General features: G+C 32.9%; 1 protein-coding gene across 1 annotated transcript in view; it reads left to right on the top strand.

Moving 5' to 3' along the window:
* The window catches only part of prom (prominin), a 614,595-nt gene extending 590,886 nt beyond the window's left edge, over nt 1-23,709 (top strand). Inside the window, exons 21-24 of the mRNA XM_072540698.1 lie at nt 14,561-14,599; nt 14,703-14,747; nt 19,442-19,498; nt 23,579-23,709. Coding sequence (XP_072396799.1) covers nt 14,561-14,599; nt 14,703-14,747; nt 19,442-19,498; nt 23,579-23,606 — 169 coding nt within the window. The 3' untranslated portion in view covers nt 23,607-23,709. The remainder of the gene's footprint in view (nt 1-14,560; nt 14,600-14,702; nt 14,748-19,441; nt 19,499-23,578) is intronic.
* The last annotated feature ends 331 nt before the right edge of the window (nt 23,710-24,040 follow it).

Below are 24,040 nucleotides of genomic sequence, written 5' to 3'. Positions count from 1 at the left end.
CTTTTTTATGATGTTATTTGTATATAAGTGTTCATTTTTCCAAATCGTGAAATAATTTTATCCAAAATGTTTGCCAGTTGGCTGCCAGGTGGTGATAAATTTGACCGTCCTACATGTAGGATGTCAGGATTATGTACTATTATGGCATGAAAATTATAATTTTGAGTAATTATTGTAATCATTGGATTTCTTTGTTTATTTTACTTAGTATTTAGCCCAAAAGAATTTGTTGATAGTGTTATGAACATACTGCTTTTATTGTTTCAGGGGTTTTTCTTTACATGAGGCCTTGGAGATGTTAGAAGAAGATGAATTTCCTCATTCTCAAGCTAATACAGTTTTCTTACCTCCGGAAGATGCCGCTTAAACAGATGAGGATTCTGGTGATGAAGAAAACGTGTCTCCGGATAATTTGCCTTCAAATATGTTGAGAATAGTAGCTGAAATCCATGTACCTCGTTCGGTTGACTCAGACTCGGATGATGATATTCCATTATCAAATTCTGTTAAATCTGAGAAAGTTTTGAAAATTCCACGGCAATACCACTGGTCTGAAGTAGCAACCACCTCAGAGGAAGCAGAAATACTTGATTGGTCAAAGGATAATGATCTCAATATTGATACAGAAGATACTCCCATAGACTGGTTCATGAAGTTGTTCGATAAAGAAATTTTTGATCTACTGGTTGTCGAATCCAATAGATATGCAAGTATGAAAAATACGAAAAATAAGCCTATATGTATCGAAGAAATCAAAGCATTCGTAGGAATTCTTATTCTTAGTGGTTATGCTCAATACCCAAGGAAGAAGATGTATTGGGAAAAGGATAGAGACGTCTGTAATTCCTTAGTTTCTGGGGCACTTGCTAGGGATAGGTCTGATTTTATAATGAGCATTCTGCATATAGCCGATAATAATAATTTGGATCATTCTGATAAATTCAGTAAAGTTAGACCTCTCTTTAGGTTACTAAATCAAAATTTTTTAAAACATGCAGTTTTAGAAGAGAACCACAGTGTTGATGAAGCCATGGTTTCTTATTTCGGGCGTCACGGCTGTAAACAGTTTATAAAGGGTAAACCGATAAGATGGGGATATAAACTTTGGGTTGGATGTAACAAAAATGGTTACGTAACGTGGTTTGAGCCATACCAGGGAGCATCAACACACGTATCGCCTAAATACAAGGATTTTGATGTCGGTGTAGGTGTGGTACTCAGTTATGTTGACATTCTTAGATCAAAGTGGGAGCTGAAAAAATTTCATTTATTTTTTGATAATTTTTTTAGTACAATGCCTTTATTTGAAATGCTGACAGAAAAAAATATCAGAGGAACAGGAACCATAAGAAGTAACAGAATACCAACAAATCCGCTGAAATCGGCAAAGGAGTTACAAAAAGACAAAAGAGGTTCGTACGATGCTAAGTTTGACGGTAATAAGAAATTGACAATTGTCAGCTGGCACGATAATAGTGTTGTATCGCTCTGCTCGAACGCAGTTGGTACGAATCCTATTCATCAAGTAAAGCGATATTCACGACAAGAAAAAAAAAAACGATACTTGTTCCTCAACCATTTATGGTAAAATTATATAATCGAAATATGGGCGGCGTAGATCGATGCGATCAAAACGTAAGTTTATATAGAACTGGTATTAGAGGAAAAAAGTGGTACTTCTGTTTGTTTACTCACTGTATCGATTTGGCTATACAGAATGCTTGGCAACTACATCGAAGCAATCAGGGCACTTTGAATCAATTAGCTTTTCGACGACGCATTGCAACTTCACTTCTTCAGCTTTATACAAAAGCGACTTCATCTTCTTGTGGACGGCCAAGTCGAAGAAAAAATGCCGATTCTCGTTTCGATGGAATGCATCATTATGTGATTGATCAAGAAAAACAAACTAGATGTCGCTACTGCCATAAAAAAACAACTACAAGATGTCAAAAATGTGATGTTGGTATCCATGTACGCTGCTTTGTGAGTTACCACACAAATGGTAGTGCTTGATCCTGACGTCCTAGATGTAGGACGCTAATTTTTTTTGTGTACATTGCGATTTTTTGCAATATTATTACAGTAATGTATTCAAGTGTTCCAAATAAAACATATTAATAACAAAAAATTGCAGTTTTAATACTATTTCTTATGTCAGGATTATCTGGGTTAACTTAAGAAACATTCAAAAATAACTAAAATTATTATATACAAAACACTGTTGAGGCCGGTTCTCATATATGGGGCAATAACATGGACCCTAACGCAGCAGAATAAAAGACTTTTGGGAATACTCAAGCGTAAAATACTTCGCAAAATATTTGGAGCTATAAACGACAAAAGGAAGTAGCGTAAAAGATATAACTTGTAATTATACCAAGTCTTTAATGAACCAGACGTCGTAACGTTCATTAACACAGCGACTTAGATGAGCTGGGCACATAATACGATATGAATGCCAGAAAACATGACTGCTGAAAAGCTATGATACAAATACCTATAGGAAAAAGAGGCACAAGGCGACCGCGAATTAGGTAGTTAAGACCGACTTAAGGATATTAACCCTTTTCAGCCCAAATTATTTTTTTTCAACAAATTGTGTTGAAAAAAATATATATATATAGGAAACGATACAAGAAAAAATAATTGTTGATAACTTTTGTAAAAATTTTGCATCCTAAAGTCTTCAAACTCAAAAAAAATTAATCCCATTTGGAATCATCTGGCGTTGGTGGTACCTGGATTATCCATTTATAACACTTATAGTGTTATAAATGGATAATTGCTATAACAGTTGTCTGATAAAAAATTGACTATAATGGGAAATACGTTTATTATTGCACTTACATAGACTATTAACAATTTAATTTTGTACATGGAAACTATAAAAACAAATTTTATTATTGTTTCAACATAAAAAAATATTGCACTTAGAACATTTTATTCTAGAGTAAGACTTTATAGATAATTTGCACCTTGTGCGATTTTGATCATGTAGTGACCAGTGTCCTACGCCATCAAATCGGACATCTTGCACTGATGCAGGATGCATTACTTGTCTCTTATTTGGTGTATTCTCTAGAGAAGGACTCGAGAAGTCTTCGTTTTCTCGTGTCGGACTTTTCAGCTTTTAGTAACCTTGAGATTTGAATTGGAAAAGGGTGATGTGTTTCACTTGTTTTTGTTTGTAGTGTCTTCTGTACAGCAATCAGGAGTTGACAATACATGTATCAATAAGATTAAATATTATTCTCAAATAGAATCTTTTTGGTTTGATTTTGATTCTATATAGTTCTACGAGCATGTCATGCAAATCCACATACCCCATCGAAATATTATATTCTTTAACAATTGCTGGCCGTTTAATAGAATTTGCTCTTGTTGCACCATCTCTTTACTTTATCAAGAGGATATTTTCCTATATAGTTCAAAGTTAATATGACGGACTTCTCATACCATTTGAGAGCAGTAATATTTTTTTGCAGCCTATTTTTATATCAGGGATTCACGACCTTTTGCCATTAGAACTTTGTCTTCTAAAAACAGACAACCTGCCAGCCGCCCACTTCTTACAGTCCCTGCATTAAGGAAGCCCTGTCTTTCAGACTAATAAGTAGATTAAGAAATATGAACCAATTATCCGTAAAAATCTTGAAATTCATGTGGTTTGGTAGATTTCTAACCAACTTTAGTACTATTTCCCCAATAATTCCAAGACCTGATTCATCTTGGACTGTTCCTTTCCCATATATATCTCAAAATCGTATAGTATGCCGCTGAGTCCTGCTCTTGCAAACAATTTTATGCTCCATTTATGAGGTTTCTTTTTTATATATTGCTTTAGATTACTATGTCCTTTAAATGGTATAATAAATTCATCTAGGCTGTTGAATTCCCCAGGTTCTATCTTATTCATATTTTGCCGAACTTTTTTAATGAAAGTTTTTACTTTATATAATTTGTCATTATTGCTATACGAGACTTTCAAATTATCGTTGCCGTTAAAATATGCTCGCAGTTTATCAAAACGATTACGTGACATAATATCAGCTATCGTATTATATCGCGTTTCTTCGGCCCAATACATTCTATACGAAGGAACACGAACAATTTCACTCAATACATGTATGTCTAAGAACTGCTCTATGTCTGCTGCATTATACCGGTATTTAGGCGCCTCGCTCTTCCGGTAGGGATCTATGGAGGAGTATCACTGAGCCGCAAGCCCTTATCTCTTGCCGTACTGCTCCACCATAGGCCGATCAGACACCAGCATATTCTAGTCTAAGCCGCATATTCATTTAAAATTTTAAAGTGCTGCCTTAGCCTTTTTGTTTTCTGTGGGGAAATCTTTTTTTTGGGGATCGAACTCACATCCACTGAACCACTCGAAGTGAAGCAAATGAGAGCCGGCCGCCCAGCCCGCTTAGCTATCTGACCGACTTAAATAACATCATTGTCAAAAAACATTTTAAAATATTGGAGTGGCGTATAAATATTTTCATCAACCGAAAAATCACCACTCTATTCGTGGTTTACATCAATTAAATTGTTGTGTATCCAAGTTGGTTTTTCTATGCTTTTTTTTTCTTGACATGACTTGTCTGTGACTGTTCTGTAATTTTTTTAACAGTTTTTTCTTCCATATTCTCTATAACTTGGGTGTTCAAGCTATTTCCAACAATATTTTTAATAATTCTTCTATTTGAGTTTCTTCAATCATTTCTTCAGAAAGTTTAGTTTTGGTAATTTTGAACACACTATCCATCTGAAATAAAAAAGTATATTGTACTTTTGTATTTTATTGAGAGAAACAAAATTCACACGACTTCCCAATGATGCCATTTGGATTTATAATGTTGACATAAACAATCTTGTAAATATGAGCAAACTATAATGCAAATTAACAAACAATAACAATGTAAGAAGCAAAATAAATTTTTTTGTCGTGCAATTACTGGTTTAATTATTCACCTTAGAATGATTTGAAATTTACAGAGAATTGATGACCGTTGTTTCACTACGAAGTTTTACATTGAAATATGACTAACGCTTACTGATAGAATTGTCAAATAAATTATTGCAGCTTCATATAGTAGGAAAGTGAGGTAACGCAATAACGGTTGCCAAATCGACATAGGTAGTTTCCTTTGCCGCTAAAGCAGAAAACATTGCTATGATCCCAAATGGGATCATCTGAGTGAAAAGGGTTAACAGTCAAAACAGGTCGCCATAAACCGATCAGAATGACGACAAACCTTAAAGCAGGCCAGAATCTGCAAATGATTATCGAGCAAAAGATGATGATAATGATCTTTATCATAAGTGTTGTATTTTAGTAACCGCGGCGGAAATCTTTAAGGTATCGTTGTAATATTTTATTGAAAATAAAAGAAAAAAAAAACAAATCGGAACAATAATTTCATGTGATATTTAGCGCTGAATACTTTTAAAATCAAATTATATAATTGTGTTATATCAGAACTGATTGACATTCAAATATTATAAGTGAAAATAACATCAAATGTACAATAAAAGATAAATAAACAAAATTGCCGGCATAAACTCAATTATAAATGACAACTGAGTTTTCATCACCTGAATATAAATATATTTCTCTGGTATGAAACTGGTTGCGTTTGAATCAATAATAATAAATAGGAACTTTTAATATTTTTTTTCTTTTGTAGTTTTTAAACAAAATTTAAGTTTAAAACCAGCAAATATGTAAATAAAATCGTTAGAATTTAGATAAAGTAATTTAATAAAAGTAAATCTCCCAATTATAGTCGGTCGCGGATTAAGAGATTAGAGGTTTTAAGTCTTTTACTTTTCAAAGGTTCAAGCCAGTTAAGATTATTAAACTTTTTTTAAGCATAGCTTAAATGCTGAGGTGTGATAAAAATAAAACCGACTGTAGAAACTGTAACTACTGTAAATATACATCGCGTTGTCACATACTTCCCGCGACCACACACTACATAGAATAATAAACGCAGTGCTATACGTGTTTATTAATGAAATAAAATTGAATGTTATTTATGGGAATAAGCCAAAATTTAAATTTAAAATAAAGTGATATAAGGTTAAATGCTCGAATAAATGAACTTTGATCAAATGAAAGGCAGATATCGAGCACAGTTTGTTAATTAAATATTGCCCAAGTACTTTCGCTTCCTAGAGCATTTCGTCAAACTTGGCCTGTCCAACAATCTTTGAGAATGTCATAACCATAAAATTGTACATTAACACTACACGGCACAAGGACAAACAGTTTAAAATTATTTCATAAACTGCGAAGCTACATGTTTTATTGGCATCAGGAGAGAGAATGGCTCCTGTCAAACAGGCTTTGGATAGGCCAAATTTGAAGAAATGCCCCTGAAGATGCTCTAGGAAGCGAAAGTACTTGGGCAAGATTTATTTAATAAACTGTGCTCGATATCTGCCTTTCATTTGATCAAAGTAAATTTTAAATGTTTATTTTTATATATTTTATAAAATTTAATAAAATACAATCGAATCGATTACCGAATAGAATCGATTATCGAGTCGAATAGATCATCGAATCGAATCGAATCAAATATCGAATCGAATCGATTAACCAAATTAAATCAAATATCGAATCTACTCGAATCGATTATCGAATTGATTATTGAATTGAATATCAAATCGATTATCGAATCGATTATCGAATCGAATCAATTGTCATATTGAATTGATTATCGAATAAAATTAAATCGAATCAATTATCGATGTGGAATCGAATCAAATATCGAATTAAATAGATTATCAAATCAAATCGAATCAAATATCGAATTATTGAATTAAATCGAAAATTGAATCTAATCGAATTGATTATTGAATCAAATCGATTATGAAATCGAATCGATTATTGAATGGAATCGATTATTGAATCGAATCGATTATTGCATGGGATCAATTATCGAAATAAATTGATTATGGAATCGAATCGATTATCGAATCAAATCGAATCAATTATCGAAACAAATAGAAATGAAATAGAAAAAAATAAAATAAAATAAATTAAAAATAAAGTAAAATATAATTCTGAAATTAAATGATTGCTCCACTTCAGGTTCAAGCCAATAAAGATTAAACTTTTTTTGTTTAAACATAGCTTAAATGCTGAGGTTTGATAAAAATGATGATGATAAAATGATAAAAATGCTGTCACATACTTCGCGCGACTACACACTACATAGAATAATAAACGCAATGCTATACGTGTTTATTAATGAAATAAAATTGACTGTTTTTTATGGGAATAAGCCACAATTTAAATTTAAAATGTTTATTTTTATATATTTTATAAAATATAATACAATACAATCAAATCAATTACCGAATAGAATCGATTATCAAGTCGAATAGATTATCGAATCGAATTTAATCAAATATCTGAATTAAATTAAATCAAATATCGAAACTGGTCGAATCGATTATCAAATTGATTATCGAATTGATTATCGAATCGATTATCGAATCGAATCGAGTCAATTATCGTATCGAATTGATTATCGAATAAAATGAAATCGAATCAATTATCGATGTGGAATCGAATCAAATAGATTATCAAATCGAGTCGAATCAAATATCGAATCGAAAAATCGAAAATTGAATCTAACCGAATTGATTAAATTAAATCGATTATGGAATCAAATCGATTATTGAATGGAATCGATTATTGAATTAAATCGATTATGGAATCGAATCGAATCGATTATCAAATTATATCGAATCAAATTGATTATCGAATCGAATCAATTATCGAATCAAATAGAAATAAAATAGAAAAAAATAAAATAAATTAAAAAAAAAATTACACCAGAAGTTGGTTCCTGATGTGGTCCTGAACTTCGGCCTGTGTGACCTCTATATTTAGACAGAAATTTTTACCTCGGCACACAGTTAAATTGAATGAACCTTCATCCATTTCGAAATCACATCCCATAACAGGTGGTTGTTGAATGTTTGAGTATCGTAGGTTTTTAACAGATAAGTTACCTGGCTTGGTAGAGAATGTTCCCTTGGGAATTAGACGAAACGTGTGGTTTCAACATGACGGAGCATAACCACATCGTACAAATAATGTTTAGGCGTTTAGACGTAGGCTTAATAGGTATAACTGCAGCGGGGTAGATTTTGGGGTGGATCAAGAATATAGTGTACAACGACGAACCCACAACATCGGATAATATGAAAATTCGTATACAAAATGCCTTTGCGAGCGTTGGATCGGAAATTCTACAAGACGTTCGAGAGTCCTTTATTAACTTATTAACCGTATACGACTATGTCTTGAACATAATGTACAACATTTTGAACATTTATTAGCATAGTTAATATTGCAAATAGTTTTATTTAGTTTTGCAATTGACAATAATGGAGAGACATCATTTAAATCGCAAAACGCACTTGTGTGTTATCGGGATGCTTTAAGCTTTAAGCCACGATATTATTCTCGAGCCTATTGTTGTATCCTTTGCACAACAAGCTGTTCCCCAATTTCAATTAATGCGTGACAATGCGCGTCCGTTTAACAGTCCGTCCAGTTTAACAAAAAAGTTTAAGAACAGAGACTGCAATAGTTGGTTTACGTCAGACGTAGAAATGAGAACAATGTGGGACGAAGGATAGAGCTGCTAGAAGTTGAGGGACAGACAAGTTAAGGAAAACTAAGGAGAAGATGGAATAACTGTGTTGCATAGGATTTGAAATAGCAAGGTTTAAATGAAGAAGACACGATGGAAGGAATGAGTAATGAAGAGGAGAAAATATATTAACACAATATAAAATTTGTAACATAAAAAATAAATAACTAAATAACTAACAATAAAACACTGAAAACTTTTGTTTTTAACATGGCCACAAAATTTATTTTAAATTATTATCAGTACAGCTGTATTGGCCAGAGTGCCTTTCTCAATTAGGACTGGCCGAAACTGCTGTAATGATAATAATTAAAAATAAATTTTGTGTAAGTGTTAAAAACAAAAGTTTTCGGTCTTTTACTCTTAGATAAAATAAATTTTCATCAAGTAACGGCTGAATCCATCACTTAATAACTAAATACTTATATATAATTTAGCTCTCTAGGCCTAGAAGGCCCATGGCTTGGGTTACTATTCTTTTCCATTCTTTTCTGTTGGTTGCTTTATTTTTCCAGTTTGGTATTTTAAGTTTTTTTATGTCTTTTTCAACATCCTTCTTCCACCTGGTTTTCGGTCTGCCTTTCTTCCTTTTCCCTCCTATTCCTCCCATTAGCATTCTTTTTGGCAGTTTCGTATTTTCTATCCTTTGGATGTGTCCCAACCATCTCAGTCTTTGCGACTTTATGATCCCTACGATATTCGGTTCTCCATACATCTCCTCTAAATCCATATTTGGTCTTTTTATCCATATACCATTCCATAATTTACCTCCAAATATTTTCCTGAGGACTTTTCTTTCCCAGACTTGCAGCAAGACTTGCTCGGATTTGTTTATTGTCCATATTTCCCTGGCATATAATACAATAGGTCTTATTACTGTCTTATATATTCTTATCTTAGCCCTTCTAGATATGTTTTTGCTTCTTAATAAATTGTTTAGTGCAAAAATACAACGGTTACCGGCCATAATTCTCGCTTGGATTTCTTTCTTCATATTTGGTCTTCTCGTGAATGTCACTACTAAATACTGGAATATTTCTACTTCTTCGAATTTATATGTTTTTTTATCTGTTATTACTGTCAGATATTGTTCTTGTAGGTAATCTCTGTCTGTCCATTCCATATATTTGGTCTTTTCTTCATTTATGTACATCCCTTTCTTTCTCGCTTTCATTTCTAATCCTTTGATTATTTCTGGCTATCAGTACAACGTCGTCAGCGAATGCTAAGCATTGGTGTTTTCTTTTATATATAAGTCCTGACCTGTTGATTCCAGCTTCTCTGATGGTAACTTCGAGGACGAACTAAATACTTGTTAATTAATAAGTAAATGTTGAAAACTACTTAAAAGTTTTATCATTAATAGCTACAACTAAATACTTTTTAATATTTTCTTTCTTGTCTTCGATCATTTAAAATTAATTTGCAAATTTAAAATGACCGTTCGACAGATGTAATTGGAGTATATTTGAGGGCCGATATTAAATCTGACTCAATTTTTAATTTCTCGGAAAATATCCCATTCAAAACGTTAACAACATTGGATAAACAGAAAAAACTTGTATTCTTATCAAAAATATATTTATTTTTTAAAACATTAACATTATTTCTAATTTAATTTTTGACTTGAAATTATATACTAATTTTACTGACGTTGATGTAACTTTACCTCTTGTCTGTCTAATAAGGTGATTCTGGGAAGTATTAAATTATAACTGTTATGATATATGCGAGTTGCTGTTTTAATTTCGGATTTTTAATTTTTTTCTTCTCGAATGGCTCCAAAAATATCGTCGTAAAATTCTGACAATTACTAATTATGAAACAAAAATGCTTTGAGCCATGTTCCTCACCTAATAGTTACTGGTTTAGATGGAAAAGAGACACCGGAAAGTCTTGTCGTACGGCCGTAGCGTCCTCCAGGTTGTCTGGGATCTCTTGACGCTCTACGACCGCTGTTTTTGAGAAGGAGCTTAAATTCTTTGGTTTCATCCCCGTGTTCTGGAGTTAAACGGGATTCCGGCATCTACGTACGAGAAGTTTCGCCGAGCCTCTGTGGTGGGCGAGGTGACATCGGCAATCAGAATACTTTAACCGTTCGAGCTTTCTTACAATGACTTAAATGTATATGTTAGTATTCTGTTGCGTGGTATATGCCTCGAGTTTCACAGAGATGCCGGCCTTCTCACCTCGTGTAGCCACGTTCCCTCTCCTCGAGAGAGACACAAGAATGCCGGCAGTGTCGACTCTTCCTGTAATTGTCGACTCTTCCTACTGCCCATCTCTTCGTGTCACTACCTTTCGTAAACAGTATTTTCGATCCCGTAAGGACGGTTACTATTTGCATAACCTTGTCACCAAAGTTTCTGGTGACGAAGCGTCATCGTAGCTCGACCACTAATCGGAAAAACAATTATAAGCCCACTTGGGGCCTATATTCGCTCTTTAGCGTTACAGGTCCCAAAAAACGCTTTGGTCAGTTCGACATAGTTTAAAGTAGTTCTAAGACCACTGTCTTTTCTATTTCAAAAGATCGTGTCTTACTGGCAGAGAGCGTTCGTAGTAAACACGCCAGTTCTTGTGCTTCGAAAGTTTATCTGCTAAAATGGCTGAAGTTTTCTTTTTTCGACGTCTTCGACCATATCAGGTTACTGGATTAATAATAAAATTCAAAGTAATGTGGTAGCGACACCAGGCCAACAAGGTCTAGCGGGGCTAGTAGTGTATGACGACTAGATCCCGATCGGAAGATGTGCTGCTATTTTATACACTTAGTGTTTGAGAATGCGCAGCAATCTTCCGCCTTGAGGCCAATGACAAAGCAGTTAATAACGAGCTTTGTGATTGGCCGGCCAAAGTGACAATCTGTGTCGTGATTGGTCACTTTGGCGACAGTCTGTCTTTATATATCTGCAATCTCGGAGCAGATATGAAGCCTTTACTGAAATTTTTTTGTAAAATTTATAAAATAAATCACCAACAGAAACAAATTTCTTATTTATTCTGCAATTCTACTTATCCTGTGAACTACACAAGTGCAATAAATAAAGTTAGTATAAAACATTTTTAAAATAACAGCAGCTTTTAACATGTGTACCGCAGTATCTAAAAACAATAAAACTATATTTTTACTGGTACAGGGTTAAGTAAAATAAGTTTTGTTAAATTATCATCGGGCAACATAAGCAAATAAGTCATAAAATAATGATATTAAGTTTTTTATACATACCTCCTCTAAAAAATGCGCCGCTGCGACCGACAAAACCATATAATTCAATCAAATTAACTTTTAAACTACGGTCCATAAAATATGAACATTTATATTATTGACGACGGTTTACTTAATAAGTGTTTTTAAATAATGTAAAATAAACAAATCGAAGGGGTTTACACAAAATGTTGTGATAAATAAATACAATAAAATCACGTAATAACATCGGACGTTTATTTTCTAAATGTGCCTATCTTCTAGAGTTGTTGGCGACCACATTAACCCATCTTATTCTATTCACAACAGCTCGAAATAGATCAGTTGCCGTTAGACCAGTAGACCACTTCCTAAGATTGGCCAGTCAGGATATACCTCTACGTCCAGGGCATCTCTTACCCTTAATCTTGCCTTGTACAATCAACTGTAGAAGTCGGTATTTATCAGTACGCATGATGTAAGCCAATTTTCTGTTTTTTATGGTGTTAATAATTTCTTTGTCTTTTCTTAGACTCTGGAGAATAGTTATGTTACTTGTGTAATGTATATATGAGACCCCCAACATACGTCGGTAGCACCACATTTTAAATGCCTCTAATCTTTTATGGCATCTTCTGTAAGGCTCCAGCTTTCTACTCCATAGAGGAGGATACTTAAGACGTAACATCTTAGAATTATTTTGCGTATATTGATACTTAAAGATAAGTTGCAGAGAATCTTCCTGTTGAAAGAGCTTCTGGCTTTTTCAATACGAGTTATTATTTCATAGCTGCGATCCTAAGAATCCTTAATATTGCAGCCCAAATAGCATATTTTTTCCACTCATTCTAACGGTGTATCGTCTATTGTAACTTGAGCGTTTATGTTGGTGTTCTTACTAATGATCATTATTTTTCTCTGCTTTCAATTTAGTTTTTGGGCTGTATTTGTTACATTGTATCATTTGCATATCTAATATTGTTTATCAGTTGATCATTTACAGCAATCCCATCTTCTGATTCGTCCAAGGCCTCTCTAAAGATGTTTTCAGAGTATATGTTAAATAATGCCGTTGGCAATATGCAACCCTGTATAACTCCTTTTTCGACTGTGAAGATCTCGGACAGTTCATTTTCGAATCGTACTGTTGCTTTTTGTTGAAGATATAAGTTTGAGATCAGTCTTATGTCCTTACCATCTCACCTCACCTCACCTTTTCATTGATCTTAAACATATGTTAGACAAACATATCGTGCCTAACCATATACGTCATTCAATACCAAAAATACTCCAATAATTCGATAATAGTTATTTATGTACCAAGGGTATTACATAGATGTTTATGCCCAGATGGCGATGTTAAAGCGAGCTCGGGCCAGAGGCCCTCGGGTTTGTAAGTCGCCCGAGGGCATATACATCTATTAATACCCGCGGTTCATACAAACTTTTACGTCATACTAGTTTGTTATTGCATCTACAAATAAATATGTTCTAAAAAATCCGAACATTCGATTTCATTTTGACAATATATTTACCAGTAGACATTTTATCGTCCGTGTTATGTTGTTACGCTACGGAAATGCTGTCAAACTAAAACCGTGAAAATGCAAGATATTTTTGAGATATCTAAACAAATTAAAAAAAAAGGCCGAAAAAGCAACGCAAAAGTTACTACCACATAAGTTGAGAGATTTCTACGACAAGGAATATGAAAAATTACAGCACTGGATGACAGAAAACCATGTAGAACACATTAGTGAAACTGTGCTACTTGTATACTTTGCCGATCTCGCCGAAACATTTTCTCCGAGTTCCCTGTGGTCCAAATATTCAATGGTAAAGAAGACTTTAATCGTAAATAAGAATATTAACATCGCCAATTTGAAATGTTGTTAAATAAAGATGTTTCTAATAAGTTATCTTTTTGTTTGTATCTGTATGCCCGCGCGGGCATAAAGTCCACTATTACGTAGTTGGTAACTAAGCAATAAAAATACAATATTAAACTAGTATGACGTAAAAACTATTTAGACAATGTTTTGTTATAATTTTAAACAAATAGAGCCAACTATTTTGCAAAAATTTCATTTTATTTACACTTCAAATCATTTTTACCATTTTGTCCTGTAAAAAGCACATTTTTGACTTATTTGCTTTTGTCCATCGATAAATGAAATTACCTACTGCCGCATTCATCAAACATCAATAATTTATCTCAAACTTCCTCTATGTAATAATAATGAAAGTTATATTTTTTAAATCTATGGCCTGATTGCAAATTTTTAATTTATAGTCATATTTGATATTTTTTTTTATTAATATTAGGTAATTGTGTGGGCAAAATAATGCATGTGCCATTTTAATTACCTATTTTTCTAATTTGTAAAATTATTATTAGACCCTTGAAGGTTAATTGAATTTATATATGTAGCACCTCGCTCAAAAAAGGTATACCTAGTCGTCTAAAATTTATCTGTATAACTTATCTGTGGGCAAAAAAAACTTATCTGTGTAATATCTAGAAGACATTAAGAATTTAATTTTAATAAAAAAGTAACTAAAAAAGTAAAGTATAGAAAATAGAAATAAATAATAAATAAAAGTACTTTAAATAAAAGAACCAAATAATTTAAATGTTAGCTTAACTTTTGTTAAATGTTTGAAAAATATAATAAATCTTTTGTTATATTTTTAGGAAACTGTCAGCGTTCTCGTCAAGGATTTCAAAAGCAAGGTGAGATCTTTAAATTTTTACACCAATTAACGTTTGTAATTAATTTCGATATTTGTGTTTAACAAATATTTCCGTTCATCATTGTTGTTGGTGGCCAAAGCAGACAGCTCACTCAGATGGCAATAACTGGATCGAGGTCGCCAAGAAGGTATGGCATCATTAATTATTTGTTTTGTAATTTGGTAATTATTACTGTCTTATATTTGTGTTGTATATTATTAAGACTCATCGACAAAGTGTCTGTAGGTAGATTTTAGCAAATTACCTTTCTATTGACCATTAATTTGTAATATTTGTGTATCCTTTTGAAGTTGACGACTAAAAATTAACGATTTACCAAAAGTGTATATTTATAATAGTTATATTTTAATTAATTTTTGTTTTGTTTATTTGATATAATTTAGTTAACCACTTCTCAAATTCAGGCTAATTGGCTAAACCAAAGACATTATACAATAAAAATAACGCCCAATTTTTTTTCAAATTTTAAAATTTGACTGGTACATAATTATCAGTAATCATCTTCATAACTAATCAGTAAGGAAATATTTATGAAACTAATTTAAAACAGTCATGAAAATTAAATTTTTTAATTACATCTAATAAAAACAAGTTTATATTTTATGATATTAGTATATTTTACACAATATGTTCGTGGTCTGGCTTTTTAATTTTCTCCTTGATATCATAAAATTAAAAGGCTTTTTCAGTCGATGAGCTGTTGTCTTCTGAAAGAAAGAGACAGTAACAAGAAAATCGAAAGAAACTCATCTCTATCGTAAATGGAGTAATTTTTGTTGCAAACAAGGTATACCTTTATGTGGTAAAACTGATTCGGGACGGATCCTCATTACACCAGAGTCTGAACAACGACTTCGGAATGATGATCATTTTCGAGCACTGTTGCAGTACGCAGCCGAATCTGGGAATAAGGATCTTATCCGAATATCTTCTAAAGCTGAAGGTAAAAACCTTCGTATTTCCTTCCATAAAAATTTCGAACACTACTGCTCTGAAAATCATCTACAGATACCACATCTGTAACAAAATTGTAAAATGAAGACTACAGGGGAGAAACGCTTCAATTTTTATCGATTTTTTGATGAATACATTTTTCGATACTTGGATACACGTAGTACAATCCACAAATATCAAACAAAATAAAAGTGCAATAAGTCAAACGTTACAAACGAATAAAATAATGCTGTACAATGGAAGAGCGCTGCAAGTCAAGGTTGAACTAGGTCACAATGCTGTAAGTCATATTTAGGTGTTAAATGCGACTGTCCGTAGGGAAAATTTACAACGGAAAATCACAGTCAGTGTTCAGCATTCATACAAGCCTTATGGGAAAGAAAAGAGGGAATAAAAATTGGTGAAGAAATCATAAACACCATGAGATTTGCAGATGACACGGTAATTATGGCTGAGAGTATAGAAGAACTAGAAACTTTACTAGATGCAATAAATAGTGAATGCATTTAAATGGGACTTAACATCAACACAGATATGACCAAATTTATGATAGTATCAAGGAGTCTAATAAATAATGAACAACTAACTCTCGGTGGACAGCAAATAGAGAGAGTGACAAAATATAAATATCTGGGAGCTTGCAATAACACAGAATTAGATCCAGACCAAGAGATCAGGGTACGAATAGAAATGGCAAGGGCAGCGTTCTTAAAATTCAAGCAATTGTTCTGTGGCAAATATCTGAATACTGCGCTGAGACTGAGGTTTGTTGAATGTTACGTCTGGTCGCAACTATTGTACGGGGTAGAAATATGGAGATTAAAAGCGCAAATAGTTAAGAAGCTTGAAGCCTTTGAACTTTAAATATACCGGAGAATATTGAGAATTCCATGGACTGCCAGGGTCACCAATGAGGAAGTACTGAGAAGGATGGGTCGAGACAAAAAAATGTTGATAACAATAAAAGTCGCAAAACTGCATACCTTGGACACATACTGAGGAATGATAAATATAGTCTCCTGCAGGTCATCATGCAAGGGTGGAGTCGATGGCAAAAAGGAAATAGGTAGAAAGAGGAAGTCATGGCTGCGAATATTCGAGACTGGACAAACGTGACTGTAGATTAATTATTCCACGTTGCTAAAGACAGAGACACTTTTAAAAATGTGGTCGCCAACCTCCGTTAATAGGGAAGGCATAGGAAGAAGAAGAATTAACTTTGTTGTTTACTACAAAATGAATAAATCGAAAAATAGTAAAGTTTTTATTTTGTCCTCCTGCAGAGTCGTAGAAGATTTTCAGTTCTTTAACATGGTCCTGTAAGTAATAATTGATAAAATGGAAAAAAAAACAATGCAACTTCGTTTGATAGGTATAAAAAATAGACTAACCAGAAGAGAGGACATGTACATTAAAGGCATACATAGATAATTGGCGTTTATAGTTCACATCGTTAGTGGTAATTTTCGGAATTAAAACATTTCGTCGGGCTAGTACTTATTTGTTCCATATATGCCAAATTCTGATTTTGAGATATTTACATTTAAATATTTTGGTAATATTTACTCGTTTATTTTAAAACTCCGGAAAATGATGTTAATTCTAAAAAAAATATTTAAAATGGTGTGTTGGATTATTCCTTCAAATTTTTACTGACTCTTTTAAATTTGAAAAAAAAAAAAATAAAAACCTTTGCTTATGGAACAAAAAGTAAAATTAGTACAGGAATTCGCACATTTGTTCCATATGCAATGAAGTACAAAACTGAATTATTTTATAACGTTTTAAGTAAAATATTTTAGTTTGCGTTTCTATATATCTTATAGGTATGTATCATTCTACAGTTAGATCACAGTTTATTGCATACACATACTCTAATTTGCTTCTTTAAAACCTCAAGGTAATAATTATTCAAAATTTTGAATAAAATGCGTCTTTTTCGCTATCACTTAGTTGCCAAAAGTTTTTAAATATAACTTTCTATCCATTGATAGGTACAAGTTTTCAAACACTTGGATTGACATTGTCTTGGAGTATGGTCAACTTCTTTTTCGTGCTTATATTGAAGCACATGTTCTCGCTGAACTTTTTTTACATTTCTAGTCCAGTTCTCAGGATTTCTCAATCGCTTTCTTGTTTTTTTAGAAGTCTTCTTGTTGCTTGCTTGGACATCTGGATTTTCCATGTTATTTTCAGCTGAGCTTTCTTCTATACATTTTTCGGCACATTCTGATACCATTTTTGTAGAACTCTCTGTATTTTGTCTGTTTCCATCAAAAGAAGTTGAACTTGAATCACTGTTATACTTTTATTTTATGTTATCCGTTTTATACTTTTATTTATCACATCCATTCGCCACCATACAAGAAGTAAGACACGTTAACCTCAACTCAGTGCATATAACACTGGCATGGCACAAACAAGCACCGAGGCATCGAATGCGCGTGTGAAATACTGGCTTTCTATTGGCTTTTACATATGGAACACTTAAGCACTGAAATAACCTATAAAATAATAATATGGCACAAAGTTACAATGGTATTACAGAACAGTCTTGGCTGTTAGAGTTATCAGGGCCAAATTACATACATTATTATGTTGGCAATGTTTCATTACAACTTCTAACCCGAAAAAGTAGAAAATGTGGTATGGAACAAATAAGCACTAACCCGACGATTTTTTGAAAAATCAATGCAGATGGCTTTCTTTTTGTTGCTTTTTTGTAGATTTTTTGGCTTGCCTTTTTCTTAAATAGAATGATTCAGAATTTTTTTACGCAAATCGTTCAAAACAGTTAATTTTCCAAGTTCATCAGTATCAGTCAAACTTTTAAGCTTAATTTGAAATTCATCACATGTTGCGCATGTGTCACTTCTGGGGTATCCAAAAGCAATATTAAATTCCTCATTAAAAATTTTCTGTACGTTTCGTATAACACTTTACCATTCAGATGCTTTTCTGAAAGAGGTTTAACATTTTTTTTTGCATTGTAAGCTCCACCGGTAAATAAGCGATGTCGTTGAGCTTCCTATGTGTTGCACTATGCTTCCACGTGTGTCCTTTTAAGCTGCACCACTTCGTTTGAGGCTTTCCTCTATATAATTTATTTTTTTATTTTTTGTAATTACATGAATGGAACAAAAAGCTTTAGCACACACCGGAATATCATAAGTTCGAACTCGATCTCGATACGCATAACTTGTATCATGGAAACCAGCAGTATTCTCGTTTCAAAGATGCCTTCTATGCTGGACAGATTAGACCTTAATTAAACAACTTTACAATTTCTCGACATTTCTTTTCTGTGCGCCTCAATAATTACCTCAAAGCACTTTAACCTTAAGCGGTTACAAGGCTGTCTAGCTTCGTTAGTCGATAACTTTAACATTTTAGAGATATCTGACATGCGGCCGGTACTCTTCCTTTTTTTTAAGGCATAATTTTGTTCTCAACGGACCCCTCCGAATCACTATTAGCCATAACTGTTAATCAATAATCACACAAACAAACAAGAACTTACACTTTTGCGGTTACAATAATACTGGCACGTTTCTTAAAAACGAATATTGCATCAGTCGGTTTGTTTACATGACATCGCTGGTTTTTTCCCCTGGACGTGTGAACTAAGCTGGTTTTTATTCGGTATGCTATAGTTTATACATTGTTTTACGCCATACTACAATAGTTTTTTCCCAGAGTTTAGGTACTCTAAAATATCGTCGTCATAAGTCGTCATTCAAAGAATTTAATGGCGCTCATTTAATGGCGCACCTATCGAGCCCTTCATATTAGGAGAAATTAATTTATTTCACTAAATCATCATTTATAATTGAATACTTAATTAAATAGTAAATTTGTATTTTGCAGAGGAAGACGTAACCATGAATCCTTGAAATTGGTGGAACCGATCTGCTGGAAAGTTGGGTATGTTTCCACATTATTTAAATATAATTTGAATGTCGCAAGAAAACTTTCCAATTTTTTTTATTCCATAATAAATTTTGCTATACCCATCTTACTTAAACAGGACTTATTAGTAAATGGGCTAGGCCAGTTATAAATATTTACTCTTCATTTTGCTCATTGTTTTTTGCTTTTCAAAATCAATGTGAACGTTAGATCACAACAACAGATGTTAACTTTTCTTGTTCTCCTTCTCGTATTTAACTATAAAGACTGTTTCTCTAGAATTTTGTGTCATATGCTTAATTTTTTTTCTTCCAATTTTTTATTTGCCTTCATGTTTTCCATATTCTTTTAATGTTATCAAAAAACCTTGTTCTGTATCTTCCTCTTTTTCTCTGACCAATGGGTCTATCAAGAAGCGTTTTTTAACAGGTCACTTTGTTCCATTATTTGCATTACATATCCTATCAACCTCACACGTACTATCTTTGTGTTTTTTACGATATCTGGTTTGTGGTGTATTTTATAAAGCTGAAAGTTGTATTTTCTTCTCCAGACTACATTGGCATTCACCCGCTCTATAGTACTTTTCTTTCAAAACGTCCTAACATTTTTTTTATTAGAGTCCAAATCTCTAAGCCATATGTTAGGATTGGACGTATTATCGTTCTGTAAAGTTCTTCGTATTTCTCGATATAAATTAGGAATCAAAAAGAAGATTGGGCCCAAAATAGTTTCTGTTGGCCAAATTCTGCTGTTCAGCTCTGCAGTAGCGTTATTTTCAGTTTTAACGACCACTTCCAGGTATAAAAAATTCATGTCATCAAACTGTTTCGATGATATCTTTTTTTCTTACAAGCGGCTGTAGGATTTGTGGTTGCCTGCTTATTTTCATGTATTTCGTTGTTTTGATACTTATAATCAAGCTTTTTCTGCATCTGCTCATTTTAGTGCGACTATGTCTCTCGTACAGCGTTTTTCGTTTAACCAATAATATTGATATTATTATCATAGGCAAGAATTTGCACTGATTTGTTGTATACTGAACCAGTGGTTGTGATGTGTGACATACTTTTTCCAATATCAGTTTAAACAGTATACCATTTAAACAGTTTTACGTATTGAACCTTTTAAAAGATTTAGACGCTTTTTCCTGGAGTCGTGCTCTATTTTTCAGTTTTTCAGTTAGTCTTGAACATTTCCCTATTTACAGAGTCTTAGGTTGCCTTGTAGTCTATAAATATGTGGTAAGTGTCTAGGCCATGTTCCACGGTTTTTTCTGCAATTTGTCCCAGGGTTGCGATCTGATGAATTGTCGATTTATCATACCTGAAATGACTCTGGTATCTTTTCATTATTTCTCCTGTATATGGTAGTGGAGAGTATTTCTTCCGCTACATGTAGAAGCATAATTTCCCTGTGGTAAAAATATTTCAATATTTCAACCCCTGGGGAAGAATTTCTGTATCTTTCTCTTATGACCTTCTGTAAAGTATATTTACAAAATAAAAGTATTTTTCCTCTGTTCGTATTAGGGTATATATTTGATTTGTTTATAAGTATCTTCGTATTGTGCAGTTTTAGGATTTGGTTTCTATAAATTATAAGGTATGACAGGCCGAAACACAGGGTATAAATTAAAGAGGTTCAAGGTTTAATTTTTGCAATAGCACGATTAGATATGGAAGAAAAAGTATGTACACGCTTTGGATTCTATTTTTTGATTTTTTTATAAATATCTATAAAACATATAGAACATCCCAAATAATTAATTTATCTTAAATTTCAGCCTTTGTTCGTTCAATATTTATGTCTAAATCAAAATAAAGACGGTTTTAACATGCCTAGTTACTATTTAGTTCTCTATCCCTTAAGTGGAGGCCGTAGATCGTAGAGCGTACGAGTTCAATTTTCGGCTCAAACAATGACATTTTCTTCTTCTTCTTCTTTTTCTCCTTCTTCCTTCTTGTATGTAGGCTTTAAAGCCTGTTTCTTCTTTAATATTAGCCTCCTAAATTGTTTAAATTGCCGCACCATCTGCCAATAATTCTTCGTCCATTTGGTGACTTATCTCCTGCTATTCGTACTATCCTATCCTCTGCCATTCTACTGATGTATTGGTTCCACTCCTGTTTCCGTTTTGTCACCCATCAAATTATGTCTTCTATATAGCATGCTCTTGCATGTTTTCGCTTCTCTTCCTATCCAACAGACTTTTCCCTGATATTCGTCGGAGTATTTTCATCTCTGTTGTTTCTAGTAGTCGTCTCGTTTTAGATGTGTCAGGTCTTGTCGCCGCCGTGTATGTTAATATAGGTCTAATTGCTGCTTTATAGATTCTTGTTTTTGTGTCTTGTCTTAGGTGTTCTTCCAGATTGTGTAATTAAGAGATCCTGCCGCTTTACTTGCTTGTAAGCTTTGTTGTCGTACTTCCTCTTCAACTAGTTATATCTATTCCCAGATATCAAAACCTTGCTTCCTACTTTATTATTTTTCCATCAATTTCTATTTTACATCATACTGGGTATTAAGATGTTGTCATACATTTGGTTTTTTCTACTGATATTATCATATTGTATTTCTTGGCTGTTGTATTAAAGATGTGTGTTAATCTTGGAGCTCGTCTTCTGTCTCGGCGATTAATGCGGCGTCGTCTGCATAATAGAATATTTGGATTTCTTTTTTCCCATTCCCCATTTCCATTCTGTATCCACGACTTCTACGTACTGCTTGTATTACTTCGTCCATTATTATATTAAAGAGAAGTGGGCTTAACGAGTCACCCCGTCTGACTCCGCTTTGTACTGGTATACACTGTGTTAGTTTTCTATTTATCTTTGCCTCTATTCAATTATGGAAGTATGTGTTTTCGATGGTTTGTATAATATTGATTGGTATGTTTCTTCTATATAGTAGGTGTCTTAGACTTGTATGCGATCGAAAGTCTTTGTCAGGTCTATAAAACATAGATATGCTGGTTTATTGTACCTTGCCTTTTCTGTGATTTGTCTTAGTACAAATACAGCGTCTACGCAGGAACAGATGTTCGTTTATTGATTTTGTTGATTAGGACTTTTGTGTTAAGCTTAAGTGCGGTGTTGAGTAGATTTATACCTCTATAATTATTAGGGTCTTCTTTATCTCTTTTTTGGACATTGGTAGCATTATGCTGTTTCTCCATGCGTCTGGTATGTTGCAGTGCAATATTAGTTTTTTATAAGTTTTGTCATCTCTAGGATTATACTTTCTCCTCCGTATTTTAGAAACTCATTGGTTATTCCGTCTGGTCCTGGTGACTTTCTATTTTTGAGTGAATTTATGGCTATTTCTACTTCCTGAAAACTGATTTCTATTTCGTGTCTTAATTCAGGTACGTTATTGTGTTGGTTATTATTTTCCTTTGCTTTAAACAGTTTTAACGACATTTTCGTTTCTAAAAATAATAACAAGTCGCCACCATGATTTGTAGTCCACGTAAAGCTATCAGTCACGTTGAGTTAGTAAATACTAGATTTCTTAAAAAGGTTTAAAGTGCCAATTGGCGCCGACATAATCCGAAAGGATCTAACCGGCAAAAATCCCAAACGATATCTCCTTCATCCTTTTCCACCCTACTTTTTTTTCTCGCTTTAATTTTTATAACAAGAACAACCTAAATTTATTTTTTGTTTACGTAATATCTTTCCAATAAACGATAGCAATGATCATGACTATTCATAAAATTCTACAGCTCCGAAAATATGTTTGATGTACTTCCATACTATCCACTAGATCCACTAGATACGCAAATATACTACTCTTTTCCTTCCTATACTTTTTCTTCTGGTTTTTTCTTTATATGATTAATTAAAATGTATATTTTTTAATTATAATAGTTTCCCAGTATTACAACTTATTTGTTTTTAAGGTCTCTGGTATTTTTCTCATGACTTCGTTGATTGTTAATTATTTTGTAAATAATACATTCAGGATTTTCCGGTAGAAACGTAATTCATGTGCTTCAATCTTTCATTAGTGACCTAGTTTAAAAAATAGACAATTCACTGTAGGAATATTAATACTGCATAAAATATATAATTTTAATTTGTTTTATTTTAGGTCAACTACTCCAAAAAGCTGGATTTAAGAATGAGAAACTCATCTTCTAGCATGAAGGAAAAAAGCAAATATTGGGAAAGTTTTACATGTAAATGCAGTTAAATAGTAATCTGAAAATAAAATAACAGTTGAAAAATAGTTTATTTTTTACAATCCTTTGTATTTTAAGTACTTTAAAATTACCCACTAAAGTACTTTAAAATTACCCATTAATGTTAAATACCAATCTGAGAGTACTATCATATGTATGCTCAAATACGTAGGCTCTAAAAGAACTCACATGATAGTTACAGATACTTTGTAGCCACCACCCATTGTATTATTTATGATTTATACCAGTCATCAGTAGTTTAGTTTGCAATAACTCTAGTAAAATGCAATCTAATAACTGTATGTTCTCTAGTAAACAGTAGTAAAGTTACTAATCTTCTACTAAGTAATTCTGCTTTATTAAACCTTCTT

This window comes from Diabrotica undecimpunctata, chromosome 8 (genome assembly GCF_040954645.1).
Source record: "Diabrotica undecimpunctata isolate CICGRU chromosome 8, icDiaUnde3, whole genome shotgun sequence".
NCBI classification, from domain to species: Eukaryota; Metazoa; Arthropoda; class Insecta; order Coleoptera; family Chrysomelidae; genus Diabrotica; species Diabrotica undecimpunctata.
Note: the sequence above shows the minus strand (reverse complement) of the source record. Positions and strands in the feature narration are given on the sequence as shown.